We start from the raw sequence: 21,186 nt of genomic DNA, 5'->3' as shown, positions 1-21,186 counted from the left end.
GGTGGAAGTAAGTCCCAGTTTGCTAAAGATACCATGGACTTAAGAAACAGGGACCAAAAGATCATGAGCTGGAACTGATTTGAATGCTTCCTCATTGAAGACTACTTTTCATGGTACTAAAAGGCACTATGGAAGATACAGTCCTACACAGCTATAATGCCTATGACATGCCTGCACAGCTATAATGCCTACACTGCCAACATAGCCTTACAGGTAAGTAGTGGTATGAATACCTTGGTGGTAACCAACAGCTCTCTATTTAGACTTCAGAAAGATCTGAAAAAATTATTACTATGGAAAACATTCAAATACCAATTTACTAAATCAGCATAATCCCAAACAACAATCTAAACATTTGTCTTTATGCCCACAAAGAAGTGTAGTCCTTAATCTTCATCAAGGAAATTTCTTTTTGCAATAGAAACCATTTCAAAGAACAATAACCAGTCATAACACAGAGTTAAGGAGTCCAGTTCTAATGGATGCATCTACAAAACACTCCAGCACCTAAGACTCAGGAACATTGATGAGGAGGCAGAAGGATTGTAAAAGACAGCAGCTCAGGGAGTTTGCTGTGAGATTGTGTCTGTTAGTAATGTTAGAAGCCACACTCAAAAATTCTTACCAACATCACTGCCAAAACATGAACTGAACTAGGGCAATAATAGACATGCCAAAGTGGATATCAAAAGACCACAAGTACTTAACCCTACAAAAAGAACACAGGTAACTATGGAATACTCAGAGTAGAACAGGGAAGAACATACTAATTGCTTGTAAAAGCCAAAGGATTGGCCCTGAAAATATTCATACATTGCATAGATTTGGTAGATTATATTTAGGGATATGTATATATGTATGTGTGTGTGTGTGTGTGTGTGTGTGTGAACAACTAATAAAATAAGTGTCATAACTTTGAAAAAGAGCAAGGTGAAGGTTTATTGGATGATTTAGAGGGAGGATAGGGAAAGGAAAATTTATGTAATTATATTAAAATGTCAAAAACAAAAGACAAAGAAAAAAATCAATTCAAAATGTAATAAAAAAGATTATAGCTCTTGGGGCTATGTAGAGGGATATGTGAATGAGAGTGTTTGTAGGACAAGTATGAGAGCCTGAGTTTGAATCCCTTGCACACATGTAAAATATTGGGCTTGACCATATGTGTACCTGCTACACCAGACAGAGCAGTGATGTGGGTGGAGATAGGAGAATCTTATATTCCTTCACTTCCAGTCTAGTTCTAAGTTCCGTGAAAGACCCTGACTAAATGGAATGAAGTGAAGAGTGATAACGGAGAATACTTGATGTTGTCTTGTCTCTGACTGCACATTCTTTGGAGGCTTGTGGATATGGGTTAGTGGCATAACACTTGAAGTCTGTGAGGTCCTAGATTCAATCCTCACAAAGCCAATAATGAACAGGAATCCAAAAACTGGAAGCAAAGTGCATGCAACAATACTGAATTGTATACCTAAAACACAAAGAGGAAGTATTTATATTACATACATATATGTTGTATATTACTACAATAATAAAATGTATTCTTACTTGGTCTTGAAGTCACATTCTCAGAAGACCATGTGGACAATCGGGAGGTAGCCATAGGGGCAAAAGGACTTCCATGTAGTGTAGTTGTGGTCTTAGCCTCAGTGGGTCTTGAACTTGTGGTAGCTAAATGAGAAGTCTCACTTGTAGTTTCCAGGTCAGTAAGTGAGATTGTTGAGGACTCTGATGATATCAAGGTCATTACAGGGCTTGTGACATCACTGACAAAATTGGGAAGTCTAACTGTAGTGACAGATGCTGAACTTTCTGTGCTCTGTAAAATTGCACTGCTAAATTTACTAGTTGTAGGAGCACCAGGAAACCCAGAGACACTATGGGGTATAGTCAGAGTAGATTCTGTTGAAGGGATGGAAGTCCAGAAGCCTGTGGTTCTTGCTAAAACAAGGGAAGGGGTTACAGTTAGAATGGTTGTGTTGGTGTCAGTTCCAGAGTGGATGGAGAGAGATGCTGTTTTTTCAGAAACACTAGATGAAAATGTTGTACCCAGGTCATTTCTGCTGTCCTCAGTCACAAATGAGTTCAAGAGGAATTTTGTCATTTCTGGTCCACCAGAAGAGATGGTCTGTGTTAAGAGAGTTGCATTACTGTCTACTCTGGGTGTAATTGGTTCAGAGGATGTGGTCTCCAAGACAGTTGAAGGAAAACCAGTTGAAACAGGTAATGTTCTGTTAGTCTCTGGACTGAGGAGGGTGGTTAATGAGGCTGTGCTTTTTGGTTTACTAGGAGACAGAACTGTAGCTGGAAATGCACTCTTTGATGGCCCAGAGCTAGTAAATTGTGAGATCATTACACCTGGTGCTCCAGAAGAGACAGTCATTGTTGGCACAGATGAATTGGTCTCTATTCCAGGATAATTGACTATTGAGGTTGTTATATCTAAACCACTATCAGAAAAACTGGAAGTTTGTTGGGTTAAGGTAGATTGAGTGATCGAGGAGACTGCTGATGTTGGTTCACGCATCAGTGTACTCAATGGAAGAAAAATCATACTATTGTCTGTTGTAGAACCAGGAACCAGAGGAGTGGTCATATATTGTACACCAGATGAAAGAGTTTTTGGAATGGCTGGAGTGGCCTCTGTCTTAGAAGCTGAAGGAGTGATGTCTGATTCACTATATGAAAATGTAGGAGTTGTTGTGGAAAGTGGTGTGTTGGGTTTGGCAGAAAGAGTGAGCCATGTTTCAGTTCTTTTTGGCTCACCAAGTAAAGTAGACAGAGTAGAAATTGTTGATGTTGCTTCCTTTCCAGGATGGCTGACCCAAGAGGCTGTGGCCTCTGTTTGAGTTGAAACAGATAGAGTTAGAGTAGATGAATGTGTCTCTGTCTCAGAAGTAGTGACCAGTGATGTCATCATTTCAGTCATACTTGGAGGGACAGGCCTTGTAGACATGCCTGAACTGGACTCTCCCCCAATGTGGGATTCTAAAGTCATTGTGGTATATGGTTCAGAAGGAAAAAGAGTGGGTGAGGCCATTATGTCTGGAACACTAGGAGAGATGGGTGTCCTTGGAATACTTGAAGTGGCTTCTGTTACAGGAAGAGTGACCCATGAGGCTGTGGTCTCTTGCTGACTTGTAGAAGCAGCCAGAGTGGAAGATACTAAATCACTTTCTTTGTGAGATCTAGTGGCTAGTGATGGTCTTGTTTCTGTTACATGGGAAGAGACAGGCCTTGTAGACATGGTTGAACTAAGCTGCTCTGCAGTGTGGGTGACCATAGAAATTGTGGTATGTGCTTCAGAAGAAATAAGATTTGGTGAAGTCATCTTTTCTGTCACACCAGAGCTAGTGACTGGTATTGTTTCTGTTACATGGGAAGAGATAGCCAGGGAAGATGTAGATAAAGTAGGCTGTCCCCCGGCATTGATGAACAATGTTGTGGTCTGTGGTTCAGAAGTAATGTGGTTCAGAGATGTTGAGGTCATCAGACCAGAAGCACTAGGTGAGATGGCTAGAGTTACAACTCCAGAAGTGTCTTCTTGTCTAGGACGGCTGGACCATAGGGCTGTGGTCTCTGTTTGACCTGGGGAAATGGCCATAGTTGAAGTTACTACATGACTTTCTGAGCCAGAACTAGTAACCAGTGATGGTATCATTTCTGTTATACCTAGAGAAGCAGGGCTTGTAGACATGGCTGAACTGGGTTGCTCCCCAATGTCAGTGACCAATGAAATGGCAGTATGTGCTTCAGAAGGAATAAGAGTTGGTGCAGACATTATTTCTGGCACACTAGGGGAGATGGTTGTAGATAAAACCCCTAAAGTACCTTCTCTTCCAGGATTGGTGGCCCATGGAACTGTGATCTCAGATAACCCTGAGGAAACAGCCAGAATTGTAGTCTTTGCATAACTTTCTGTGCCAAAACCAGTATATACTGATGGTTTCATTTCTGTTATACCTGGAGAGACAGCTTTAGTAGACATGGATGAACTTGGATGTCCACCAGCATGGGTGATCGATGTTATGATCTGTGGTTTAGAAGGAGTGTGGTTCAGACTTATTGAGGTCATTGTATCTGTACTAGGTGAGATGGTTGTAGTTACAGCCATTGAAGTGCCTTCTTTTCCAGGATAGGTGACCAATGGGGCTGTTGGTCCTAGGGAAATGGCCAGAGTTGAAGTCACTGGATGACTTTCTGAGCCAGAACTAGTGACCAGTGATGGTATCATTTCTGTTATACCTGGAGAGACAGGCATTGTAAATGTGGCTGGAGTGGGCTGTTCCCCAATGTCAGTGACCAATGAAACTGCAGTATGTGCTTCAGAAGGAATAAGAGTTAGTGAAGTAATCTCATCTGGAACATTAGTTGAAATAGTGGTAGTTTGAGAACCTAAGGTGGCTTCTCTTTCAATATGAGTCACCCATGAAGCTGTGGTCTCCTTTGGACCTGGGGAAACAAATAGAACTGGAGGAATTTTATGTGTCTCTGTCCCAGAAGCAGTGGCCTGTGATGTCATGATTTCTGTTATATTTGGAGAGACAACCATGGTAGATAGGTTTAAACTGGTCTCACCCTCAGCAGAGGTGACAAATGAAATTCTGGTCTGTGGTTCAGAAGGAGTAAGAATTGTTGCTGTCATCATTTCTGGGACACCAGTTGAAATGATAGTAGTTGGTACCCCAGATATGGCTTCTCTTTCATGATGGGTGACCAATGTGGCTGTAGTCTCAGGCTGACCTATGGAAATATCTAGAGTTGAAGTAATTCCATAGCTTCCTGTGCCCAAGCTAGTGACCAGTGATGGTACTCTTTCTGTCTCACCTGAAGAGACAGACAGAGTAGACATGGATAAACTGGGATGTCCATTAGCAGGAGTCACCAATGATGCTGTGACCTGTGGTTCAGAAGGAGTATGGTTCAGAGTTGTTGAGGTTATCATGTCTGGAACACTAGGTGAGATGGTTGCAGATAGATCCCCTGAAGAGTTTTCTTTTCCAGGATAGGTAACCAATGGGGTTGTGGTCCCTGGATGATCTGTGGAAACTGCCAGAGTTGAATTATTCTCTTCAGCATAGCTAGTGCCCGGTGACAACATCATTTCTGTTAAGCTTTGAGAGACTGCCAGAGTAGGCACAACTGAATTGAACTGTTCACCAATTTGTGTGGCAAAAGAAATGGTGGAATGTGGTTTAGAAGAAATAAGAGTTGTGTCATTAAAGAGGTTTGGAACACTAGCTGAAATGGTTGTATTTAAGACAACTGCAGTTTCTTCCTTTTCAGCATGAGTTGTCACTGAGGCAGTAGACTCTGTTTGACCTGGGGAAACAAATAGAGCTGGACTGGATTCATGTGCTGCTGTTCCAGTAGTAGTGTCTTGTAATGTTTTCATTTCTGTTACTCCTGAGGAGACAGCCTGAATAGACATGGATGAACTGGAATATCCACTGTGATGGGTAACCAATGCTGTTATGGTCTGTGTTTCAGAAGGAGCACTGGTAAGATACATTGCAGTTGTGTTTTCTGCAGAACTAAGTGGCATGGCTGTAGTTAATATGTCTGAAGTGACTGCCTTTACAGAATGGGTGACCCATGAACCTGTGGCTTCTGGTTGATCTGTAGAAACTGCCAAGGTTGTAGCTGTTGAAATGGTTTTTGTACCAGAGCTAGGGACCAGTGATGGTGTCATTCTTGTTATACCTGAAGAGACAGCCAGAGTAGGGATGGTAGAGTTGGGCTGTTCACTGATGTGGGTAAAAAATGAAACTGTGGAATGTGGTTCAGAAGGAATAAGAGTTGTGGAAGTAACACGGTCTGGAACATTGGCTGAAATGGTGGTATTTAGAACACCTGAAGTGGTTTCTCTTTCCGCGTGAGTTGTCCTTAAGGCTATAGACTCTGTTTGCAGTGGGGAAACAAATAGAGCAGGGCTAGTTTCATATGTCACTGTGCTAGAACTAGTGACCTGAGTTGTTGTCATTTCTGTTATGCCTGAAGAGAAACCATGAGTAGATGTAGATAGAGTGTGATGACCACTATCATAGGTGACTAATGATGTTATTGTCTTTTCTTCAGAAGGAGTATGGTTCAGAGTTGTTGAGGTCCTTATGTCTGGAATAGCAGGTGAGATAGTTGCATTTAGAATCTCTGAAGTACTTTCTTTTCCAGGATGAGTGGCCCATGAACCTGTGGTCCCAGGTTGATCTGGGGAAACAGCCACAGTTGAAGTCACTGAATGGCTTTCTGTGCTTGCACTAGTGACAAGAGATGATATAATTTCTGTTAAACCCAGAGAGACAGGCTTTGTAGACATTCCTGAACTGGGCTGCCCCTCAATATGAGTGACCAATGACACTGTGGTGTGTGGTTCACCAGAAAAAAGACTATCTGATGGTGATGTCATCATTTCTGATATACTAGGTGAGATGGTAGTAGACAGTATCCCTGAAGTACCTTCTTTTCCAAGATGGTTGACCCATGGAGCTGTGATCCCTGGTTGATTTGAGTAAACATCCACAGTTGAAGTCATGGAATGACTTTCTGTGCTTGAGCTAGTGACCAGGGATTGTACTATTTCTGTCATACCTGGAGACATAGGCTTTGTAGACAAGGTTGAACTGGGCTCTCCCTCGATGTGGGTGAGCAATGGAAGTGTATTATGTGATTCGGAAGGATTAAGAGTTGTTTTAGTCATCACTTCTGGGACACCAGTTGAAATGATATTAGTTGGTACCCCTGATGTGACTTCTCTTTCAGGATGGGTGACCAATGTGGCTGTGGTCTCAGGCTCACCTATGGAAACATCCAGAGTTGAAGTGACTGCATAACTTCCTATGCCCAAGTCAGTGTCTAGTGATGGTGTCATTTCTGTTACTCTTGATGAGACATACTGAGTAGACATGGATAAACTGGGATGTCCACCAGCATGGGTGTCCAATGTTGTTATGGTCTGTGATTCAGAAGGAGTACTGGTCAGACTTGTTGAGGTCATCATGTCTGGAACACTAGGTGATATGGTTGTAGATAGAACTGAAGAACCTTCTTTTCCAGAATGGCTGACCCATGAACCTGTGGTGCCTAGTTGATATTGGGAAACTGCCAGAGTTGTAGCTGTTGAAATGTTTTTTGTTCCAGAGCTAGGTATCAGGGATGGTGTAATTTTTGTTATACCTGGAGAGACAACTGGAGTAGGCATGGATGAACTGAGCTGTTCACCAATGTGGGTAACAAATGAAACTGTGGAATGTGGTTCAGAAGGAATAAGAGTTGTGGAAGTAACTAAGTCTGGAACGCTGGCTGAAATGGTGGTATTTAGAACACCTGATGTGGCTTCTCTTTCCCTGTGAGTGGTCCATGAGGCTGTGGACTCACTATGAATCTGGGAAACAAATAGAGCTGGGCTAGTTTTATGTGTCACTGTGCTAGAACTAGGGGCCTGAGATGGCATCATTTTTGTTACCCCTGAAGAGACACCCTGAATAGCTATGGATGAAGTGGGATATCCACCAGTATGAGTGACCAATGATGCTATGGTCTGTATTTCAAAGTGGTCCTGAGTTGTTGAGGTCATCATTTCTGGAACACTAGTTGAGATGGTTGTAGATAAATCCCCTGAAGTATCTTTTTTTCCTGGACGAGTGACCAATGTCCCCATGGTCCCTGGTTGACCTGGGGAACAACAAAGAGTTGAAGTTACAGGATGGCTCTTTGTGCTTGACTTGGTAACCAGTGATTGTATAATTTCTGTTAATCCTGGAGACACAGGCTTTGTCAACAAGGTTGAACTGGGCTGTCCTTCAATGTGGGTGACCAATGAAATTGTGTTATGTGGGTCAGAAGGAATAAGCGTTCTTGCTGTCATCATTTCTGGGACACCAGTTGAAATGGTGGTTGTTAGAACACCTGGTGTGGCTTCTCTTTCAGGATGGGTGACCAATGCAGATGTGGTCTGACCCATAGAATCATCCAGAGTTGAAGTGATCACATAGCTTCCTGTACCCAAGCTAGTGACTAGTAATGGTGTCATTTCTGTTAAACCTGAAGAGGAAGACTGAGTAGACATGGATGAACTTGGATGTCCACTAGCAGGGGTGACCAATGATGTTATAAACTGTGTTTCAGATGCAGTGTGCTTCAGGGTTGTTGCGTTCATTGTGTCTGAAACACTAGGTGATATGGTTGTAGATAAATCCCCTGAAAAGCCTTCTTTTCCAAGATGGGTGACCCATAGAGTTGTGATTTCTGTTTGTTCTGTGGAAACCTCCAGAGTTGTAACTGGTAAATTGTTTTGTGTAGTAGACTTAGTAACCAGTGATGGAGTCATTTCTGTTACACCTGCAGTGAAATCCAGAGTAGGCATGACTGGATTGAACTGTTCACCATTGTGAATAGCAAATGAAACTGTTGAATGTGGTTCAGAAGAAATAAGAGTTGTGTCATTAAGGAGGTCAGAAACACTAGTTGAATTTGTGGTATTTAGAACAACTGAAATTTCTTCCCTTTCAGCATGAGTTGTCCATGAGGTCTCTGTTTGACCTGGGGGAACAAATACAGGTGGGCTTGTTTTATGTGTCTTTGTCCCAGTAGTGGTGGCCTGGGATTTCATCATTTCTGTTACTCCTGAAGAGACAGTCAGAGTAGACAGCGATGAACTGGGTTGTGCCTCAGCATGGGTAAAAACTCCTATTATGGTCTGTGTTTCAGAAGGAATGCTCAGCAGACTTGTTTCAGTTATGTTCTCTGGAGCAACAGGTTGCTTGGTTTTAGAAAAAATGTCTGAAGTGACTGCTTTTACAGGATGGGTGACCCATGAATCTGTGGTCTCTGGTTGACCTATGGAAACTGCCAGAATTGTAGCTGTTGAAATGTGTTTTGTACCAGAGCTAGGGAGCAGTGCTGGTATCATTTTTGTTATACCTGGAGAGACAGCCAGAGTAGAGATGGCAGAGCTGGGCTGTTCATCAATGTGGGTAACAGATGAAACTGTGGAATGTGTTTCTGATGGAATAAGAGATGTGAAAGTAACAAGGTCTAGAACACTTGCTGAAATGGTAGTATTTAGAATATCTGAAGTGGTTTCTCTTTCCATATGAGTTGTCCATGAGGCTGTAGACTCTGTTTGCAGTGGGGAAACAAGTAGAGTGGAGCTATCTTCATGTGTCACTGTGCTAGAATTAGTGGCTTGAGATGGCATTATTTCTGTTATATCTGAAGAGACAGCTTGGGTAGACATAGATGAAATAGGATGTCTTCCAGCATAGGTGACCAATGGTGCTTTGGTCTGTGGTTCTGAAGGAGTGTAGTTCAGAGTCATTGAGGTCATTATATCTGGAATAGCAGTTGATATAGTTGTACTTAGATTCTCTGATGTGCCTTCTTTTTCATGATTGGTGACCCATGAACCTATGGTCCCAGGTTTATCTGGAGAAACAATTCGTGTTGAAGTCAGGGAATGGCTTTCTGTGCCTGAACTGGTGACAAGTGTTGGTATCATTTCTGTTATACCTGGAGGGACTGACCTTGTAGACATGGTTAAACTGGGCTGTTCCCAAATGTGGGTGACTAATGAACGTGTGGTATGTGGTTCAGAAGGAATAAAATTTGTTGAAGTGATCATTTCTGGGATACCAGCTGAAATGGTAGTAGTTAAGACCCCTAGTGTGGCTTCTTTTCCAGAATGAGTGAGCCATGGGTCTGTGTTCTCTGGTTGACTTAGTGAAACATCCAGTGTTGAAGACACTGAATACTTTTCTGTGTTATAGGTATTAAGGAGTGATGGTATCATTTTTGTTATATTTGCAGAGATAGGCCTTGTAAACCTGGATGAACTGGACTGTTTCCCAATGTTGGTGACCAATGAAACTTCAGTATCTGGTTCAGAAGGAATAATAGTTGGCACAGTAGGTAATATGCTTGTAGATAACATCCCTGAAATGTCTTCTATTGTAGGATGGGTTATCCCATTTGTTGTGGTCTCTGGTTGTATAGGGATTAAAGCCATATTTGTAGGTACTGCATGGCTTTCTTTGCCAGAGCTGTTGACAAGTGATGTCATTTCTGTTATACCCTGAGTGACTACCATGCTATTCATGTCCAAACTGTGTTGTTTCCCAGCATGAGTGGCCAATGGTGTTGTGTTCTGTGCTTCAGAAGGGGTGTGGTTCATGATTGTTGAGGTCATCATGTCTGTAACACTAGGTTTTGAATTTGTCATTATAACCCCTGAAGTGGCTTCTTTTTTAAGCTTGTTCATCCAGGATATTGTTGTCTCTGGTGGGCCTGAAGAAAAGGGTAGAGTTGAAGTTGTTGCATGGTTTTCTGAACCTAAGTTAGTGATCATTGATGTGGTTACTTCTGTATTACCTGCAAAGTCAGCCAGAGTAGACATGGCTGAACTGTATACTTCCCCAACATCAGTTACTAATGAAATTGTGTTCTGTAGTTTAGGAGTTTGGCTCACAGATTTCGAGGTCACTGTGTCTAAAACACTAGGTGAGATGGTTGTAGGTTTCACCCTTGAAATCACTTCTATTCCAGGATTCATAGTCCATGAGGTTGTGGTCTCTGGTTGACCTGGGGAAATAGTTTGATTTCTTTTATCTATCCATGTCTCAGAGCTAGTGAACAGTGGTCTCCTTATTTCTGTTACTCCTGGAGAGACAGTAGTAGTAAATATAGGTGAACTAGTCTTTTCCCAAGCATGAGAGATCAGAGAAATTTTGGTAATTGGTTTAGATGTTCTTGCATCTTCCTCAGAACTGTGACCGTCTAGTGTTACCATATTTGGAATACTATTTGAGATAGATATAGTTGGAGCAAATGATATGGCTTCTTGTTCAATAGCAGTAGTTGTTGAGGGTATAGTATGAGACTCAATATGGGAAAACCTTGGGCTTGTCCTGGGAAGCCTGGAGTGGGTTTCTTCAGGATTGGTAACAAATGAGGCTGATGCACCTGCTTTACCTGATAAGGTAGTAAGAGTTGTAACAGGAAACCTATCTTCTGATGTTGTAGAAATAGTTACTTGTGATGTTGTTTTCTCTAGCTCTTGTGAATATTTTGTTATTGTTGGGGAAATTATACTGGTGTATATCTCAGAACTGGGGACTAGTGAAGTCTCTATTCCAAGTATGCCAGAGGAAGCAGTCATAGTCGAAAAGGATGAAGTTTTCTGTACCCCAGTATGAGTGATTATTGTGGCTCCTGTCTCTGGAAGATCAGAACTGGATTCTTCCCCAGTACTTGTGGTTGTTGAGAGTTTCAAATTTGATCCACCATGGTAAACTGTTAGGTCTGTCTTAGGCACAGTAAAGCTTGTCTCTGTGGGATGGGTGATTCCCAATGTTGTTGTATTTGGCTCACCAGAGGAAAAATGCACATTGGGAATGGCTGATGGGACTTCTGACCCAGTCTGGGTAGTCCAAGAGGCCGTCTTAAATGGTTGACTTGGAAAAGCAATAAAAGTTGAAATAGTTGGCTCTATTTTCTTTCCTGATACAGCAGCCAAAGTAGTTGTATTTAGAATAGCTGTACTTCCCCATGCTTCAAGATCAGTGACAATTATGGTAATGGATTCTGGTTCACCATCAGGAGTCATAGTTGACATACTATTTTTTTCCTGTGTCTGAGAACTAATGTCCAGTGAGGTTGTCAATCTTGTCATACCAGGTGATGTGGTAGTGGTTGGAAAGGCTGCCATGATTTCTGTCCCATGAGTAGTATCCATTGTAAGTGTGGTAGTATCAGATTCACCATAGAAAATGTCAGAAATATTTTCAGAAACAAGGATTCTGCTCTGTGTAAGATGCATGGCAGTTGATACTGTTGTATGTGACTCAAAAGTCAGACTTTGAAGAGCTGGTTTGGTCTCTGCTCCAGAACTAATATCCAATGAAGTTGCCATTCCTGATGTGTCAGTAGAAAATGTAGTGGGAACAGAATAACTCACTTCTGCCCCAGAATGGGTGACCCCAGAGCCTGTTGTCTTTGGTTCACTCAGGAAATCAGTAAGAGTCGGAGTAAACAAAATGGTGCTTTCTTTAGGCCTGGTAATCAGTGAGGTCACCAAATTTGGTATAAGAGGAGAAACTGCTGCTGCTGGAATGTCTGAACTGGCTTCTTCTCTGGGAGTGGTGGCTGTGGACACTATGGAATCCGATTCATCTTGAAAACCATTCTGGTTTATATTGGCAACAGCTGAAGTAATCTCTAAAGGATGGGTGACCAATGAGACTGATTCAGACTCACCAGACGAGATGTGTAAAGGATAAACATCTGGGCTGGTCTCTGTCCTAAGACTGGAGCTCCATGAAGCTGTGCTCTCTGATTCTGTACTGTAAAAAGATGGTCTTGTACTGAGGACCAGGCTGGCATTTTCTCCAGAGCCTGTGGAAAATAATGCTGCTATGCCTAGGAAAGTGTGGGAAGCATCTGAGGCTGTGATAATCATCTCTGTTGCATTTATGTTGCCTGTTTTCTCTGCTGTCTTGAGGTGAATCAAGGGTTTTGAAGTTGTAGTAGAGATTTTGGTAGTTGAAGTGGCACTGGGAGTAAACTTCAGAGCTGTGGTGGTGGTATCCTCCTTTGCTGCTGCTTCTGTGGATGGCTCTGTAAGTTTAGACATGCAACACAACTTGTAAAAATGTTTACACATTTTAGATAGGCAATTCATATTTTCCCCTACATGATAATAAAAGGGAAAGATCTATTTATGACATTGCTGCTTTCCTGGGATGGGATGCACTATCTGGCCAGGGAAAAAGGTACTGTGAATTTTGCTGTATTGCTCATCCTTTTTCCCCACAGATGCTTTTTTTTTATTTTCTGGTGTGTGTGTGTGTGTGTGTGTGTGTGTGTGTGTGTGTGTGTGTGTGTGAGAGAGAGAGAGAGAGAGAGAGAGAGAGAGAGAGAGAAACACAAAGACATAGAGATACAGAGAGACAGACAGAGAGCAAGAAGGAGACAGGAACACAGACAGACAGATAACAGAGACAGAAAGATAGGGTTTCCTATTTACCAGGCCAACATTAAGCTCACTACATAGCTAAGGTGTCCTTAAACTTTTTATCCAACTGGTTCCTAAGTACTGAGATTATAGATATGCAGCATCACCTCATTTACTTTATATGGTGCCAAGTTAAAAAAAAAAACAAAAAACAAAAAAAACCTCAAGGCTTTGTGAATTCTAGGCAAGTACTGTACCAACTGAGCCACAACTTTTGCCCTCCTATATCCTTTGAGCTACAACTCCTCCATAAATTTGTGATCATAATTATCCAAACCTTGTTCCTTCTATTTTCTGTACTACTTAAGGTTACACTCTTCCCTCCTCCTGATCTACTGATCCCTCATCAAACCCCATCAATTCTGGTCATCTGCAAGCTTATATCCACCTTCACTGACAATTATATTTCATTTGCTCCATATTTGCCTACCACAATGTCTGAACTGAAATTTCTCATTGTCAGAAATTCTGCCTGTTAACAATTACTGTCTGACTGCTTGATGAGTGGTAGGTGTTCAACTTAAAGTATGAGTGAATAAATGAATAAATGAAGACATGAAACAGTGGTACATAAAAATTCATCTCCTTTGATTTGAGAGAGGTGACAAGTGGCATTTGTTTGAAAGTTTGGATTCCATAATGTGATAGTCCTGTGTTGATTTGTTAGTTCATTTGTTTGTATTTCTAGAGATGTGGCTGTAGAACTTGTTTGGCTTTGTTCAAACCCAGGTTTACTAGCACTGTTTGATTACATAATTTTTTTTTCCAATTTGGAAGATAATGAACATTTCACAGTACTGTTTTATGTGTACATTTCAGTGTACATTGACTGGGCATGGAGTTCACTGGGTAGAATATTTACCTAGCATTTAAAGTGTTCAATCCCTAGAACTGCATAATCTGAGTATGGTAGAGAACACCTGTAAATACTGTGACCCAGACTGGAATCTGCACACTAAGGTACCTTGAATTGAATTCTTTTCCTTTTCTTCTTTGTCTTCTTGGCCAAGTGCAATCTGGGACCTCTCTCAACTTGGGATAGCCTATGAGCTTCAACATCTTAGATTTAAAGACTGTTTCTTAGGAAAGCCACTTAAGATGCTTTGGCCACAAGATGAATTAACAGTTCTGACTTGGTGGTAACTTTACTATAAACCTAGATCTCAAAAGTAGCTCACTAAAACCTGGGCTTCCACTAAGTCTATAGGTGAAAATGCTCAACATTCTTAGCCATTATAGAAATGCAAAGTTACACCAAGACTTACTTCTATCTTAGTAAAAATGACATTTCCATACAAAGTATAAAAAACACTTATAACTGTTGAAAAAAATGAACATTATACACTCTTGGTGGTAAAGTAGGCTATTGAGTCCATCCACTTAAAAAATGTATAGAGGTTCCTTAAGAAACTAAAAACATGGAACAGTAAATATGGCTCCACAGTTAAGAACACTTTCTGCTCATGCAAAAGCCCATTTTTTTGGTTCAAAGTATCCACTTACTGGCTTATAAACATCCATAACTCCAGTTCCAAGGAACTGGTGAGCTCTTATGCTTTCAGGCTTCAGACATGCCTAAAATCCCCCAGTGAGGAGTTGGGGGAATGGTTCTGGGGTACAGTCCCTACCTAGAATCTTCCAGTGAGAAACCTGGACATGTTGTTCGGAAGTATAGTTCTTGACTTAAAATCTGCTAGTGAGAAGCTGTGGGCAGGTTTCAGCAATAGTGTGCTTGCCTAGCAAATACAAACTGCTGTGGCTTACCACCAGCACTCCCCACACACAAAGTTGCATTACAGTGATTTTGTTGATTTGATGTCTTTCTTTGCATTCTCAATTTATATCACAGATTTCATATATTTGAAATCTTAGCATTTAGGAGGCCATGTCAGTAAAATTGTCAGTCTAAAGCCAGCTTGAGTTATATAGAAAGGCTTTAGAGACAGAGTGAGGGGAGAAAATAAAGTTTGAGATCCAGAGTAAATCTTTCTTTCTCAGCATATGATGAGAATACTGTTATACATTGTCTTCTATGCAGTAACCATTAGACAAACATCATGCTCAGACAAGGATCAATGAAAACCATATAGTATTCTCGTAGAGGAAATTAAGAGATTTGGTGCTCTGGAACAGGAAATAAGGCAAAGGTTATTATTTATACTTTCTAGGGAATAAGCACAGTGGGACTTACCTTTAGGGCTAGCAAGTGATATAGAAGCCAGAGGGGCCTTTCCTAGGCTTGTTGTGTTTCCACGGGTAGTTCCATCAGGTGTCTCTGTGTGGGACTGAATGCCATCTTCTGTTTCTGAAGGAAAGGGCAAGGTAGAAAATAGGTAAGTATCTCTTCCAGAAAGACTGTACAGCCTTAATAGATCATTTCATTGAGCACATTTCATTTTTTTTCTAGAATCTATTACAATGACCTTGAGCCATAGCCTGTCTCCAAGCTCTTGGAATATGGGTGTATACCACCATGCCTACTTTATCCAATGTTGGAGTGGAACCAAGAGCCTTGTGCATATTAAGCAGCACACTACCAAATAAATAATGTCCCACTTCTTACTTTCTCTCTGCCCTCTTTTTCTTCAATCTTTACTTAAATGTTTCCTTATCTTTTTATTTGACTTTATTTCTCTTCAGAGTATGGATGAACTGCAACTACAAGACCAGAAATCCAAACACTTTGAGTCTGAAGCCCACTGGTGATATATAAAGATAATGTATAGAGAAAATGAATCTATGTAGGGACTCAAACACACTTCCTCTGGAGATTGCCTAATGAATCTAGTAGTGTTGCTGAGGGTCATTTTTAGAATTGTGTCACAAATGAAATCTGATAACAAATTTAGTTCTCTTACACTGATAGCATCCTTAAGGTGTCTTCTAGTGTATTCAGTGCTTTCTGGGTCCATCCCACATCATCAGGTGCTTTCTGTTTTCATGATCACATGATTTGCCTTCTTTCTGACATTGTTCTAATTCTAGTAGCATGTTGAACTCAAAGGTAGAAAATCTCTGTTGAGTCAGGTCTAGTACTATAATGCCTATAATCTCTGCTATATTGGAGTCTAGGGCAGGACTGTTTCAAATTCAAGCTCAGCATAATTTACAGAGTTAGTTCTAGACTATCCAGGGCCTCCATATGCCACAATATATATATATATATATATATATATATATATATATATATATATATATATATGGACTGCATATGCTGTTTAGGAATAAAGCATATGTGTCAATCCATATGGAATAACTTCCCAAAACAAACCAAATCAATATCTCTCCCTTTTATCTCCATTTAACTTTGGCTGAAGTCGAGTCCTCTATGCTTCACTTCATGGCAGCTTAGCCTTTCTGCATTATTTGACAAAGCTAACAATTTCTCTCTAAAATCTTGTCTTTACATGACTACTGTAATGCCAGAATCTCTTGTACTTTCTGCTAGCTTTTTAACTTCCCCTACTTAAATTAATGACTAAGAACATAAATCCCTACTCCTGTTTAGTTAGACTTATTTTTTGTTGGGGGGAAATCCTTGGATTCAAACCTGTGGCATTATACATGCTAGTTGAGGTTTTCTAGCACTAAAGTATACCCGTACACTTTGATTTTTCAGATAGGGTCTCACTAACTCCAGTTCTTTTTGAAGACAGGATCTTTTTGCCTTGTCTTTCTCCCATGCTAGAGTGACAGGCATGAACCAAGCACATATGACTAAGTTATTAGCTTACTTCTGTCACTTATGAGCTTGATAGTGAGAAAATTATATCTTCCATGTATCTCAACTTCATTACCCACAAATTAATATTACAATAAAGATACAAAGCATATATGAAACAATGTATACATAGAAATAATTGCCATATATGCCTAATTGTTATTATCATCACTATTAAATATCATTAACAATCACACTAAAACATTTATTATATTATAGACTATTATATCTATTACATTGTAGAAATTACTCATAGACTGTCTTATTTTCTATATTTGGCCTGTGCCAACCTCTATTAATAGATGTGATTGGTGTTAGTAGTTCAACCACTGTTATCTAAAGAAATTTCTAGGATGAGGGTAGAGGATATAGATTATCTGTATTACACTTGCCTCACATGTGTGAGGTCCTAAGTCCCATGTTCAGTAATGCACAAAACAAGATTCATGCTTTTAAATAGTTAGATGAATTTAAAAATCTACAGTATATACAACAGAGTTTTACTCAGATGTAAGTTCTAGGAACTAGATATAATCGTGTTTAACAATATTAGGCAAACAGAAAAATAAATATGATAGACTTTATGTTATGTGTAAACAAACATGTAAAAGCTGTAAAGGCAGAAAACTGACTACAAAGGAATTTAGAAGGTAGAAAATAAAGTGAGAAGAGTTCATAGTAGGAAGTGGGATGATGAGAGCATTGTTTCAGCATGTATGAGCATAACACTTACTAATTTTTATGATTTGATGTGACTAGGAAGATTGAGTCAGGATAGGAATAGAAGACAGGAGAGAGAGAGAGAGAGAGAGAGAGAGAGAGAGAGAGAGAGAGAGAGAGAGAGAGAGAGAATGAACATAAAAGAGGAAGCCATTATTAGTTTGAAGAGAAAACTGAACCTAAAGAAAGGTCTAGAGAACTACAAGACTGCCGCCAACTAACAATTTGAGCAACCATGGAAAGGCTACGATAAATTCCCTTCCCCAATAATGAGATCAACAACTAACTTATCCATGGAGCCCTCATCTAATGCCTGTTGGAAACAGAAGCAAACACCCATACCTAAACACTGAGTCGAAGTAGAACCCAGATGCAGATGGAGAGGTCAAGACCAGGTTGCAGAAACACATAAAGTCAGCTGACCTGAACAAGAAGGAGCTAACGGGCCCCCGACTGATAGCTGGGAAGCCAGCATGGGACTGACTCAGGAAGGAAGAAGGACTGAACAGTCTAAGGAACCTCAGACAGTGGGACCAGGATGTATTCCTGGTGCACAAAAGGACCTTGCGAACACATCCCCCATGGAGGGATACTGCCTTAACCTAGAGACAGGAGAGAAGTCCTAGTCACTATTTCAAATGACATGACAGATACAAATGACCCCACCTGGATAGCTTTGCCCTACATGTGGAATTGGGGTGGGGGATGGGAGGGGAAGGTGGTTAGAGTGCATGTGAGGAGGCAGAGAGGGTAAGGGGGAGGGAGGAAGGGAGAGAGAGGGAACTGAGATCCACATGTAAAATTAAAAATAAATTAAAAAAAAAGAATGTGACTTTGAGACCAGCATAGGCTACATAGCTAAAACCCATCTCAAAACAAAAAGAAGAAATGGCTCAGAAAAAAAAAATTCTAACTATAGTAAACATAAATCAATATAATGCAATAATGAACTCCTAACTTTTCGTTCTACTCTTAGGAAAGGGCTATTGTCTATTATCTTCCCCAGTCTCTGGATGTAGGGACAACCTCAGTGAATGTGTAGGAGGCTGAAAACACTGCCTCCTTCCCAAATCAGAACTCTCAGTCATTATGTTTCTGAAGAAAGGTGATAATAATGTCTTGATGGGATTAGTTCTAGGCTTCAAGATCCAAACATAATCATGGAATCTTGAGTGCTGCCACTCATTATAACAATATCTTCTGTTTGTAAATTACCTGAAAGAGGAATCCCATGGAGAGCTGGGATGGATGTAAAGTCAGTGCTAGTGGATGCAGAAAAGAGCACTGGTGTAGAAGTTGAAGAAGGAAGTTTTTCTGTAGTGGTTGAAACCAAAACATCAACATGGCTTGACTGTGTTACAGAATGAGGACTGCTCAAATTCATAGCTGAGTTGCCTTTTGCAGTGCTGGTTATGGCAAATGGAGGCATTTCTTCTGTTGGAGAAAGGGTTGTTGTTTCAATAAGAGTGGTCTCATCTGTAGGTAGTATATTAGTTCTAGGAACATGAGTACTTTCTGATGAAGGCATAGAAAAATTGGATTCTGAGAAGGATGTTGCCACAGTAGATTCTATAGTAGACAAATAAGGATGTACGATGGTGACTGTTTCTAATGGAATTTCAGTAAACTTTGAAGATGGAGTCTGATATGGAGTTGATATGCTCATAGCAGAAGTGACAGCAGTCTCAGACTTTGGCACAGGAGTGGACAAAGGAGCTGAAGGTATGTTTGTTTGTAGGGATATGCTAATGTCTCTCAATCCAGTAGTCAAATGGGAAACTTGCTCAGTATCAGACCTTGTAGTCTCTAAATAGGCAGGCAATGATGTGGACATAGAAGACACCAAAATGTAAGAAGTACCCACTGTATAGGTATCCCTGGATGACTCAGGGGGTGTTGGTACAGTGGAACTTAGCTCATGTCCTGTACTGATGGTCTTCATGCTTGTTACTTCAAATTTTGAGGAAGAATGAAATTTTTCTGTATCAGTATTAACTTCAGGTAAGCCAAATATTTCAAGTGAGGTGCTGCTCAAATTTGGAGGCAAACTTGTTCCAGTATCCAAGCTTCTACCCAATGTGTCTGTTGTCTTAGAGAATTCAGAGGTGAGAAATGACATCTCAGGTAAAGAAATAGAGTTTGAACTCTGTGGTGATAGAGAATAAGCAGAAGAAAGTGAAGTCTTTGTTGGTGATGTCAACAAAGATGAGGCAGTCCCATCATGTGAAACAGCATCCAATGATACAGTGTTTTGAAACTGGGGTCCAGAAGTGCTTATATCCTCACTAGTTACTTCACTTCTGGTGAACATGTAAGATGTTTGTGAGGTTCTTGTATCCTTTGAAATGGCTAACTCACTGCTTTTCCAGCTTGGAAATAAAGTTGTAAGAGAAGCTAAGTTTGTGTCCTTTGCAGTTGTTTCCTTAGAAGAGAATGTGGAGGCCATCGAAGCAGTAGAGGAGAGACTTTGTCCTTCTGATGTGGAAGTAGCAGGGAAATGTGATGTTGTCTGATATATTTCTGCAGAATTCACAGAGGAGGGTGCTTCATGGGATGGGAAGTCTGTCCATGACAGTGACTCAGAACTGTTGGGAAGAGTCATGGAGTGTACTTGGAGAACTGTCTTAGTTACAGTAGAAAGGGCCTGGGTATCAGCAATAGTACCTGAGGTGTTCCAGACAGTGGTGATTTTGGATGATTCTGTAGCATTAATTACTTTTTTCATGTCAATATTTGGGATGGAAAGTGTATAGATACTAGAACTATTTCCTGTGGAGATGTCTGTTGTCTTAGTGAGGAGCGTTGAACTTGAAACAGATAGTCTATCAGTTGAGTTAGCTTCTGTTCTTGAAAGACCGGTGGAAATCCTAGTAGGCACTGTGAAAAGATCAGAACTAGGTTTTGTCATCAAGTTAGTATTTTCAGGCATGGTGAATTCTTGTTTTACTGAAGTTAGGGGGAAATCTTTCTGAGTTTCTCTGTGTGCAGTTTTAGATAAGAATATTGGTGTGGAAAATGGTGCATCCCATCCTCATTGTTTTGTGAGGTCATAATTACAGTTGTTAGTCTTGATAGGACTGAATTATCTAGGAGAGTACCTTGGGGATGCACTCTGGGACTATTGGTTTCTACTCTGCTTTCTGGACTTTTTGAGAATATGTGACCTTTTTTTATGTTTCTTATGTTGTATGAAGGACTTAGAGTTGAAAGCCCTGTGTTATCTAGGCCTTGGATTGGGGTACTCCCAGAAACTAGATTTTTGTCTTTGAACAGCAGTTACAAGTGCAGCCACAAAAGCAAGGGAAGAGACATTTTGTGCTTGTGGTGTAGGAGTGACTGGTGAAGGTATGTTTTTCTCAATCATAGTTGGTGTTGAATCTGAAGAGCTGTGTTTTTCTTTGAGTAAAGAACTTTCATGTGACTGTTCCTCAGGACCACTAGGTTCAGATATCAGTGCTAATTATGGAGATGTTTGAGGCTCCAGTGAAGAAAATTGTGTCATAGAAGTAGAGGTTGCAGTGTCCCTGGACAGGGTTTAATATAATAAAGACCCAGAATTACCTGCTTCAAAGATGACAGGTAACTCTTCTTTTGTGCTAGGAAAGGTAATATGTCTGGGACTGCTTCCAGGCATGATGTCTTCTGATGCTGAGACATAAAGAGGGCTTTTGGTGGAGATTCTTTCAGTTGCCATGGACTCTGAAATGGAGATTCCAGTAGTCATGCTTGGGGGCAA

General features: G+C 40.7%; 1 protein-coding gene across 1 annotated transcript in view; it reads right to left on the bottom strand.

Annotated features, from left to right (window-relative positions):
- LOC127233096 (mucin-16-like) overlaps positions 1-21,186 on the bottom strand; it is a 138,815-nt gene that overhangs the window by 99,120 nt on the left and 18,509 nt on the right. Inside the window, 6 exon segments of the mRNA XM_051199507.1 lie at positions 1,552-10,851; positions 12,070-12,612; positions 15,201-15,314; positions 18,666-20,481; positions 20,484-20,718; positions 20,720-21,161. Of these exon segments, the coding sequence (XP_051055464.1) occupies positions 1,552-10,851; positions 12,070-12,612; positions 15,201-15,314; positions 18,666-20,481; positions 20,484-20,718; positions 20,720-21,161 (12,450 nt within the window).

This window comes from Phodopus roborovskii, unplaced genomic scaffold (genome assembly GCF_943737965.1).
Source record: "Phodopus roborovskii unplaced genomic scaffold, PHOROB, whole genome shotgun sequence".
Taxonomy (NCBI): Eukaryota; Metazoa; Chordata; class Mammalia; order Rodentia; family Cricetidae; genus Phodopus; species Phodopus roborovskii.
This window is presented reverse-complemented; position numbering and strand designations above follow the sequence as displayed.